This window comes from Arvicola amphibius, chromosome 7 (assembly GCF_903992535.2).
Source record: "Arvicola amphibius chromosome 7, mArvAmp1.2, whole genome shotgun sequence".
Classification (NCBI taxonomy): domain Eukaryota; kingdom Metazoa; phylum Chordata; class Mammalia; order Rodentia; family Cricetidae; genus Arvicola; species Arvicola amphibius.
This window is the reverse complement of record NC_052053.1, coordinates 724,652-736,246: the sequence shown is the minus strand read 5'-3', so window position 1 is coordinate 736,246 and position 11,595 is coordinate 724,652. Positions and strand designations below refer to the sequence as shown.

Sequence of the window (11,595 nt, the reverse complement as noted above, 5' to 3'; positions counted from 1 at the left end):
AGAAAATTTGCTTCATAATTAACATATATATTTTTAAATAACAGATAAAATTAAGTCATTAATCTATATTTGCATGAATTTATACATAGTTACAAATTACAAATATGTCATGACTTTAATTAGTAGTATGTTATGTATTAGAAATTATTTTGACATCAATTATCTTTCTCTTTCTCAGGTAACATTTTTTTAAAAATGAATTCTTTCTCCTGCATACCAAATAACTTTGATAAATTTTAAATAAATATTTTTATGTGAATATTGTGCTTCGTCAGAAATACATGGTTAATTTTGTACACTTAAGAAGAAACTGGGTATTTAGCAACCTGTGATTAAATAATTCTTGTGTAACTTATGATAAACTGTTATTAAGCACGATGTAACAATCCCAAATGCAGAGTCCTCAAGTAGGAATTCTCAAAGCATATTTTTTCCAGTAAGAAAACTTTTTCATAGGATGACTACTTGAGAAGTGATTTTGTGAATAAATTCACATTTCTTGCAATGAAACACTTCTTTACCTCCAGCTTTATTTTTTCTTTCAAATAAACCAAAAATCTGAACACAACATTTTAATTAAACAACACGACTTTAAAAATTCTTTGTTACATTTATTCATTGTGTGTCTGTGTGTGTTTGCATGCCATGGTACATGGGAAAAAGTCAGAAGACAGCTTGGGGACAGGGATTTAATCTTTCCCTCCACCATTACATACATAAAACTCGTGGTCAGTGCCAATATTTTTTCTGTTATCAAGCACCTTTATCTACTTAGTCATTTCATAAACCCATACTGTTTTTTTTTTCTTTGTTTTTGTTGCTTGTTTCTCTGTGGACTATGATTATCTTCATGTTTAAATTGTTTCTTCTGTTTTTTGAGATTGTAGTGTAATTATAGCCCTGTCCCTTACCTTTCATCCTAACAAACCCTCCTATATGTTCCTCCTCACTCTTCCAAATGCATGGTCTTTTGTTACAAAACCACACTCGCACATACACACATATTTATATACTCGCATTAATATTTTATATGTGATGGAATATTCCTATCGAAAGCTGAAGTGCGATTTTTATCTAGACATCAGTTCCTCATTTCATTCGATCAGTCATGCAGGAACAGCCCATTTATTTCCACTGACTGGAAAGTTTTGCTCAGAAAATTGTACTCAGTGAGTTGACCCACTCCTAGAAAGACAACTGCTTCATGTTAACTCTAGCGTGTGGGTTCTACTTTGTGTGTAAACATGGATGTGCATGAGAGGAAATTGGAAAGAAGCCAGTTAGGAGGAATGCATTAAGCAAAGGAGATATGAAAGAATAAAGGTAAAATTAAATGTAAGAAGAAATTTGGCAGATGAGGAAAACCAGTAGGCATGGAGTGAGGGTGCTGTACCTAAGTGGTGTAGGAAAAGCCATTATGGAAACCTAAAAGCCAACATCCAGCTAAATACATTTTAAAATAATTAGAATGAAGAGACCCTGCATAGCTGGATAATGATGTTTCTAGAAGCTTTGGGTTATTATACTCAGATGTGGGATATATACATAAGAGTCATTAGTTACAAAGGACACAGAGTCTCCAAACAACATAGGTTCTTGTTATTCCTCTTGCTTGCCAACCTAGGACCCACAATATATAATATGGACAAATCAAGCTTTGATTGTTTTGAATAGCTTTTGTCTACTTCATAACTTACTTATTGGAAGAGTTCTATGTAGGTTAATAATGGAGAATAGGCATTGACATCCATAAACAGCTGTTAATTGCAAATTACAATGGCAACCTTCTAGGTAAGATGTACCCATTGGTGTATATTGTTCTGACTGTTATAGACTTGAACAACTGTCCCGAGATTGGATTTAGTCAGGGAATGAGTAATTAGGTTAGTCTTAAATAAAGGATTATTTGTTACTGAAAGACTCTGGGAGAAAGTGAGTCATTATCTTCTTTTGTGTACCATAGGTGGGTCTATCAATTTCCACAATTACAGATAATATTTTGTTTAATCTCAGTTTTTTTTCTGGCACCAAACAATAAGTCATGATTTCTTCACATGGTAAAAAAATTTTTGGCAACAAGTCAGAAATTTCCATGTAACACCCTTATATCATTAAAAGTCTCTCTTATGAACAACCTCACAATCATGTGCCATATTAAACCACAGATAGTGGTAGATAATATGCTCAAACTAATATATTACTCTTTATAAAACACAATCACTTTTCATATGAAAATAAATGCAATTCATCCAAATTGGTTCAAATAGTCTTTGATTTCCAACAACGACTTAAAACTATATTTAAATTATAGCCAGCAGTAGTGGCACATGCCTTTAATCCCAGCACTTGGGAAGTAGGGGAGGGTAGATCTCTGTGAAATCGAAGCCAGCTTGGTCTACAAGAGCTAGTTCCAGGACAGACTCCAAAGCTACAGAGAAACCCAATCTAAAAAAAAAAAAAAATCATATAAATATGAGACACCAAACACATTTCTCCTAAAACTGTGTTTTCTTCAACAGTACCCCCAATGAAATCAAACGTGCTATATACATCCAAAATAAAATGGTAAGTATGACTAATGCCATGGGGAAAATAAGCATGAATAATGTGTAAGAACTATCCACTGAATCTAACACCCTGTTATCAATCATTTTAGCAGATTTGTATGTGATTATTCCTGGAATATCTGTGTGCACAGATACAGATTTTAAGAAATAAACAGATGCCACATCTTCAGATATGTAAATACAATGTAGAAAGCTGAATATGATTATATCTTAATTTTGAAAATGGATATGTAATGACAATGAATAATTAAAAATAATGATTATTAAACTTAAATAGAATTTTACATTCTTCAATAATTAAGCACTGAATTGAAGGCAGATGGCTCATTTTGCAAACAATTAGCTAGCAAGTGTGAGGCTATGAACTTGAATCCCTAAAATACACATGAAACCAAAGATGACAACACGCATTTGTAATCACAGAGCTTCTATGCTGAGACGAGTGATGGGTTGGGAGAATTGCCTTGACTCTTGTAGGTCAGCTCACATGGTATAAGCAGTCACAAGCAACGGTGATTATATGTTTGAATGTATTATGGGAGAAGATGAAAAATGCAATGGAAAATAAGTAATAAAATATATTAAAAGTGTTTATTAAGAATATGTCATAAAAGATAAACTGAAAATGTAGTTTAATTTTTTAATTTAATATTTAATATGAATTTTTTCTCAATACTCTTCTCATTGCCTCTTTTACATCTTTGTTCCTCAGACTGTAGATAATAGGATTGAGCATAGGAATCCCAATGGTGTAAAATGTTGACACTATCATATCATGCTCCAAAGAATAACTGGAACTAGGTCTTACATACATGAAGAGGATAGTGCCATAAAAAATCGAAACAGCAGTGAGGTGAGCTCCACATGTGGAGAACACTTTCCTCCTCCCTTCAGCTGAATTCATCTTAAGAATTGTCAAGAAGATGAAAGCATAGGAGACCAGAATGATCAGGATGGTGACGAGTTGTAGTGGCGGTCGGAGGAATTTGGAAATAACCAAAAATAGTCCTTTTAGAATAAATCAGTTTTAATAAAAGGAGAATAAGGGAACTTACAAAGCCAAGGCTCCAGCGAAGCAGAGGGTGACGCGGGGAAAAAAAACAGGGGCGTCTCTCCCCGACCCGGTTCTTTTTAAAGGTACCTTTCTCCCCTGGGGCAGCCACGCCCCTGAACGCAGGGATTGGGCCAGCTGCCCCAACATCTCCCCCTTTTGTATAAATAAGTTAGATTCAGAAACCAAAGAAGAAGAGCAGGAGCTCATTTACATAAGTGTCAGAGCAGGAAATAGCAAGGAGAGGAGGTATATCACAAAATATGTGTCTAATTTCATTGGAACGACAGAAAGACGGGCTGAATGTGGCCACTGTGTGGATAACAGCATGCAGAATCCCACCAGCATAGGAAGCAATGATGAGTGACACATAGACTCTAGGAGACATGCTCACTGCGTACATAAGTGGGCTGTGAATGGCTCCAGAGCGGTCATAAGCCATTGCTGCTAAGAGAAAGCAATCTGTTGTTCCAAATGTAACAGCAAAGAACATCTGTGTTGCACAGCCATGGAATGAAATGATTTTGTTTTTTGATATAAAACCAACTAACATATTTGGTGTGATATTTGAGGAATAGCAGGCATTCACAGAAGACAGTACACTGAGGAAGCAGTACATGGGGGTGTGGAGATGTGGATCTCCAATGACTAAAATAATTAGTCCTACATTTCCTATTAGAGTAAGAGGTATATTGCTAGAAAGAGGAAAGAGAGACAGATATCCAAGAAAAGAAAAAAGATTCAAAATAGTAAACTAATAATAACTCTAATATTATTGTTCTATTTACCATGTAATATATGTCTCTCTCTCTCTATATATATATATATTTATATTTATATATTGTCCTAATAAAGTATACTTTCATATAAGCATCCCTTTGTTGCCCCCCTAACTTAGTTTCATTAAGCTTAAATCTGTCTTGCACAACACCTAGAGTTGCAGCATAATTAGTCTCAAGCAAGCTTAGTTTGGAAAGCATATTTAATTTTGTCACGAGGTGGTTTCATATGATTTTAATGTATAATTTTTATAGAGTATTGAGAGATATAGGTTATATTTTCAAGGGAAATAAACTAAATTTCAGATAAACTTTCTGAACACAATTTTCTAAGTACATTAGTATTGAAGTTGCAACTCTCTTCTGTTACATTTATTTTATGACACTATGTAAACTCTACTTTCTTTGAGAGATTATTCAATGTCAATCATTTTATATCATATTCACTTGCAAATTATTCACTTGATTATTATGGGAAAACTAAATCACCTGGGTACTTTTCTACCTATCCTGAGAGAATCAATGAGTTCTCTCCCCTGGGCATCCTGTATACTTCAAATTGTTCAAAGGTCTAGTGTAAGAAGAAAAATATTCACTTCTTTCCATGTGTGACTGAGACAATCATTTCCAAAGTAAGAGGAGAATTTATCTTATACAATTTGTTTAGAAACGTTATTCTTGAATTTGAAATTATACTACAGGCTTTAACATGAAATTTTTCTTTTATTTTTAAAATTTGGTAAAAAATTTAAAATTTTATGTTTGAGATCATAATTACAGCATTTCTTTCACGTTCCCTCCATTCCTTACCATATACCCATCCCTGCCCCCTCCAAATTCATGGCCTCTTTATTTACTCATTTTATTCAATGCATATATGTATATAGATGTACATATGTTTCTAAATATAACAAGTTCAATTCATATAATACTGTATTTACATTTTCAGGATGATCATTTGGCACTGTAATAACAGGAAAGATGGTATTTTGCAAAGAAGAACTTATAAGTTACTTTAACAGATAATTTGATAAGATTCTACTTAAGAAAATATATATTGTAATTGGAGCATATGTCTCCTAGGAAACTTATTGTGTCTTACTTTGGTCAAAAAAATCATTGATTGGAAATCTGGTTTTATTTACATAAGAAAAGTGAGATTAAGAGCAGTAAAAATGAGGAGTATAACTCAAATTAGGAAAAATGCATAAAAAAATTTAATGACCTCAAACCAAAAGTTGGTTTATGCTTTCTGGGGATCTTATTGTCATTAAATGACTTTTTAAAAGTTTATGCTTATTTCTAAATGTTAAGGATTCCATAGCGCATCATTCAGTCTTAGTATTGAAATTTCTTACATAAACTTAGCTACTTCATAAAGTAAATCAGATATGTAATAATGTGATTCTGTGTTAATTCTAGGAAGTAGGGATTTTTGAGTATTGACATAGTAAGTTCACAAATTCCCTGGAAATATCAATGTATGGGAAGAGGGAGGCTTGAGCTTGAATCCTGGGTTTGCTAGCTCTGACATGGTCTAGCTAAGTTTCAATTCTACGTTCAAGAAAAGTATATTGAATCAGTTATTGTGCATATTAACACATCAACTATAGAAAACAATACACACCACACACAGACACACACATCTATCACTTCTATTAGCATTATAATAATAAACTGAAAAAACTGTTTTCTTTCTGTGAGCTCTGTATTTCTGATGCTGCTGGAATAATGTATTTGTTCTGAGAGAGTTGAGGATTAATTTTTATGCCTGTCTTCAATATTGTCCATGATTTGTTAAAATTATTGATCTATATTTTAACCTTTGTAATTCCTTCTAGTAAAGTTAAATAGATTTAATTATAATCCATCAAAATTTTTCAATATTATACAGAAATGTTTGTGTTGTGAACATGTGTGATAAATTATCTAAACAATACATTTAATTTTGACTATAGGGACTCTTATCAGATAACTAATAAAAATTGGACAATGGTTTCTGTGGAATTTAATGTAGAACAAAGTGTATTGGCAAGTTTCAAACTATCTTTGTTATAAACCAAGAGTCTGATCAAGTGAAAAGTTTATAAGTGAACCTATGATCAAATGACTAATACAAATTGATCTGTCAAGGAAGGGCGTTTTGTATCCAAAGTGTATTGGAAATTTAACTAAATACCATCATTACCCAATTGCAAGTAGATGTGACTAAACAGTACACGTTTAAGATCAGTAAAACATATGTGACTGCTACTCAGGATTATAATCTCATGGGACTTAATTTTAAAATATGCTGTCTATATATATGTATTTATAATATGTAAATATTAATAGTTAACTTGGCATGACTAAATAGATGAATACTATGATCTTAAATTCCTTATTTATTTAGATTTGAATAAAATTTTAATTTATATTTATGCTTATTCAGGCTTTATATTACACTCAGTAAATATCATAAACATTCCACAAAATTTTACTCTTAAAATGGAACAATGTATAATGGCGGCAGTAAATTTACTTATAATCTTATTTATACTTTGATACAAAAGAATCATGTTTTCCCAGATCACCCTGTAAATAAGTAATAAATCTGAGATATTAACATGGAAGTTTCATTCAAAATATACTGTTCCTTAATCCTTACAATCATCCTTTCTCAGCTTTGTCAGAGGTGTGGAGGTAAAACTTGGAATGTAGCTGAGTTGTCTTCTGCAGTTGTGTGAGTCAGCTATTGCAGATGAGTTTCCTACAGAGTCTGAACCGTCAACTGTCTCATGTCACGTTGTGTAGTTTGACATACTTACTTCAGATGGTGTTCCTGATACTCTTCAGAGGTCATTTGCACAATCATGTCAAGGATTCTTTAAGTAGGAGAAATGGAAAAAAAGACAATGAACATAACTGAGCTGATTCATATATTTATGATGTTTGATAAACATTAGTTTTGCATTTATTTGTATCCTACTAATTCATGTCTATATAATTTTCATTAATATAGTCTAAATAAGAGGCTTTAGATTTGTGTATGTTTATGAAAGATGCATTGACTGTCATTACACAAAACCTGGATGTTTTTTATTTTATTTTAGCTTTCTGAAATTATCTATAAGCACTCAGTAAATATTTTTTAACCCTACCCCAATATTGACTCTAAAAATATCTCTATCACAGATCTGAGACTTTTATTGGAATACAAAAACAAATGGTTTTTTTTTTTTAAAGAATAGCTTCCAACTGTTGTACAGCTAACAGACAGATGTTTCAATACATAAATCACCATGTGTCTCCTATTGAATGTAATCAGTGGGTCACAAATGGTTCAGCCATGCCTCCCGTGAAAAGGCTGTTCATAAACTGAAGCAAGTTGATCTGTCTGAAATCCTTCAAAGAAAGAAAGATTCATGATTTGTTTTCCTAATTTTAGAAATTGAAACCAGGGCACGTTCACTACACATAAGTGAAAGAAGTATTAACCTATGACTCCCATGGCCATGTTCTCAGAATAAAGAGGCTTTTCTACCCCAAAGAGACAGAGGGCAGAGATAAGGGAATAACATAGGAGACAAAGGATAAAGAAACAGGGAGAAGGAGAAGAAAAAAGAGAAAGGGGGCAGGGATTCATTTCTGGAAAGAGTGGGGGAAAAGATGGAAAGGACTTCCTCTGGATAGATGGGAGACAGATGTGGTCCATAGTCAAATGGTTTAAAAAGGTAAGACATGAAAGCCTGTCTTAGAATAAGGTGTTGAATTACAATTGACAAAAGGGGATAGGATAGGGTCCATATATACAGGGGTCCATTCTATCTCGACTGAAAGTCACAGGGTTGGAACTTACTTTTGTTCCTCTTCTGTTCCTTCAAGGTCTGTTTCTACCTCAAAGGAACCTCCTTGATTTAGAACAGAGAGTTCTGCTCGCTCAAAGTTCTTGTCAACAGGTGTGGCTAATATGCAGACCTGGTATTTCTGGTATTGAGAAGTAGGTCTGTTTCTACCTCAAGCAAAAGTCTAAGGATCCAACTAATTTCTTACTCCCTCAGGAGATAGCAATGTATTCTACCCAGGGAGTGATTTGCCTACAGAATGTTTTAGTCTAGTTTGTGTTATTATGACAACAAAATATTTAACTAAGAATGTAGCCAGCAACCCTTCAGCTAGTCTGTTCATTTCCATTGGTCTGAGTTTTGGGGGTTAGGGTAATTAAGGTAATGGAAATTAAATGCGGTGATTTCAGTATTCACTGGAACTCCCTCCAGATACTATCCTAGGCCTCTGTTTATCATTATCACTCATGTCTTCATTCTCTTTACTTATTATATGAATTCCCATGCCCCTAGCCTGGTAAGTGTTATCCTTGTTGAAGTTGGTCTCTGATGGGGATCTTGACTGCTAAACATTAATACTTTGAATACTGAAACTTAGTAATCAGCCTCAAAAGGAGGAAGCATCCAAATAAGGGAATAGACCTTGGGAACTAGCTTCAAGAAAATAATCTAGTGGCTTTTTAGCAAGGCAGAGAAAATGGGGCAGAAAGACAAGGCCCGCCAGAGTCATATGCTAATGTGAGCTAATTCCCTTCAGGAAGAAGGTTACACCAAAAGGTCCTCATACTGAATACTTGCTGCCACTTACATTAAATTTGAAATTTGGATTTCAGTCACGGAAGGTTCACACCTGATCTAGAAATTTTGTTAGAAATCTTTTGTTACTACATGTTTTTGGCTGATGTCATAGATTTTCTTTTGAGAAATATTTCTGTGACAATTATGCTCATTGTTGCTGAGGGAAATTTCTCTTACAGTGATTTACCAATTTCATGGCACAGATACTGAGAGAATGATGAAGCATTATTTCTGAAACAAATGCATCTCAAGGATACATCTTTTATTTAAATTTTTGGAGTCACATTATGACCCTGGCTGGTACCAACATGATAATGCAGACCAGGATTACGTAAACTTATGGAATACAATCCTAGCTTCTACTAGGATTAGAGGCATGAGCCACCATGTCTTCTCCAAAGATACATTTGTTTTTCATATGCACACAGCATGGCCATATACATTGAGAACTCTCATATTATGATTGTGTGAATAACTTAAAAATTAATAGTTTTAAAAATAAAGGAAAAGCCTAAAACTCAAAATGGGTTTGTGGTAATGTTTATTTCAATAAAGAAAAGTAAAGAACTAAATTACATTTCAAATTTTTTTTGTCGCCTCTAGTTTTGTTTTTCAGTTTAAAAACAGACTCATTTGTGCCTAAATGAACTATTATGCTCATAATAGTAAATTGTGAATTAAAGAAATGAGGAATTGTTAAAATAAATAAAGCAAACCTGAGTTTGAAATGTAAGACAAATTCATGTCCTATTCCATTATCTTATATTCACTAACTGATACCCACATGGTTTTCCTCATTTAAATTCAAACGATTTCATCTTTATATGGCTGATTTTATAATCAAACATCGAGGAAAACTATTATATTAAACCTGTGTAGAACCAAGGAAGAATCGTGAGGTTTGTAATTATGAATACAAAGTAGTGCCGTGCCGGGCGGTGGTGGCGCACGCCTTTAATCCCAGCACTTGGGAAGCAGAGGCAGGCGGGTCTCTGTGAGTTCGAGACCAGCCTGGTCTACAAGAGCTAGTTCCAGGACAGGCTCTAAAGCTGAAGAGAAACCCTGTCTCGAAAACAACAACAGCAAAAAAAACAAAGTAGTATAAAAGTTGATAAGAAAAAAATAATAGAGAAAAGTAGACATTTTCATTAATAAATTGGATCATTATGAATATAAGAAGCACAGCAAAATTTCACAATAATTTTTCATTTTATTTTTAACAGAGTAATGGATCTACTTGCTCCCAACTTCTCTATGTCTGCTGCTGCCACAAAGGAGAAAGACTTTGTTATGAATTTCTTAAACATGAGTCCCGGGATGTGATGGGTGGACACAATTTTCAAAGGGCAATGACTTTCTAACCTGTGACAGTCAGAAATGTCAAGAAGTGCACTAGGGTATGATGTACAAAACATTCCCATAAAGAATGCCACAGATGTCACCGTGTTTATTCTGTCAGGCTTCACAAATGACGCTCACTTGGAAGTCTTCTTATTTCTCTTGTTTCTTGCCGTTTACATTTTTACTCTTATAGGCAACCTGGGACTCGTTTTGCTAGTCATTGGAGATTCCAGGCTCCACAACCCCATGTACTATTTTTTAAGTGTTTTATCTTTCTTAGATGCCTGTTATTCCACAGTTGTCACCCCAAAGATGTTAGTCAATTTTCTTTCAAAAGATAAATCCATTTCGTTTTTTGGGTGTGTGACAGAGATGTTTCTCTTTGTTACTTTTGGAACCACAGAATGCTTCCTGTTGGCAGCAATGGCATATGACCGTTACGTTGCTATCTACAACCCACTTCTTTATGCAGTGAGCATGTCACCTAGAGTTTACTTACCTCTCATCTTAGCTTCCTATGCAGGTGGAATTATGCATGCTACTACACACACAGTGGCTACTTTTAGCCTTTCTTTCTGTGCATCCAATGTAGTTAGACATGTCTTCTGTGATATTCCTCCGTTGCTTGCTATTTCGTGTTCTGACACACATATAAACCAGCTTCTGCTTTTCTATTGTGTGGGTTCCATTGAGATCATTACCATTCTGATTGTCCTGGTATCTTATAGTTTCATACTCTTTGCAATTCTTAAGATGCGGTCTACTGAAGGGAGGAGGAAAATCTTCTCGACATGTGGATCTCACCTCACAGGAGTGTCCATTTATCATGGGACAATTCTTTTCATGTATGTGAGACCCAGTTCAAACTATGCCTTGGAACATGACATGATAGTGTCCACATTTTACACTATTGTGATTCCAATGTTGAATCCCATCATCTACAGTCTGAGAAATAAAGATGTAAAAAATGCAATGAAAAAAAATTTGCAGAGAAATTCATTCATCAATAAAGTTCATTTTTAAAAGATAATAACACTAAAAATATCACCTATTTTATGTCTATATTTTACAGAGAAAGAAATCTCCTGAGATTTTGTTAATAGTCTATATGTTCCAAAATGTTAGAGCTAAATGTTAATAGTATCTCTCTTTCTGATTGTCAAAGATAGAAAGAATACCATCACTTATATAGCTATGGATAAAATAAAACTCAGGAATATTAAAGCACTATTGAT

The 11,595-nt window shown here is 33.9% G+C and overlaps 2 protein-coding genes across 2 annotated transcripts; one reads left to right on the top strand and one right to left on the bottom strand.

Annotated features, from left to right (window-relative positions):
- Positions 1 to 3,219: 3,219 nt before the first annotated feature.
- LOC119818798 (olfactory receptor 141-like) lies at positions 3,220 to 9,245 on the bottom strand. Its single transcript, XM_042055448.1, has 4 exons — positions 9,207 to 9,245; positions 8,236 to 8,363; positions 3,802 to 4,313; positions 3,220 to 3,539 (listed from the first exon to the last, which is right to left on the bottom strand). Exons 1-4 carry the CDS (start codon positions 9,243 to 9,245, stop codon positions 3,220 to 3,222), a joined length of 999 nt encoding a protein of 332 aa, XP_041911382.1.
- A 1,148-nt stretch (positions 9,246 to 10,393) lies between these two features.
- Positions 10,394 to 11,383, top strand: LOC119819374 (olfactory receptor 1094). Its single transcript, XM_038337546.1, has one exon. The coding sequence runs from the start codon at positions 10,397 to 10,399 to the stop codon at positions 11,381 to 11,383; it is 987 nt and encodes a 328-aa protein (XP_038193474.1). The 5' UTR covers positions 10,394 to 10,396.
- Positions 11,384 to 11,595: the final 212 nt, after the last annotated feature.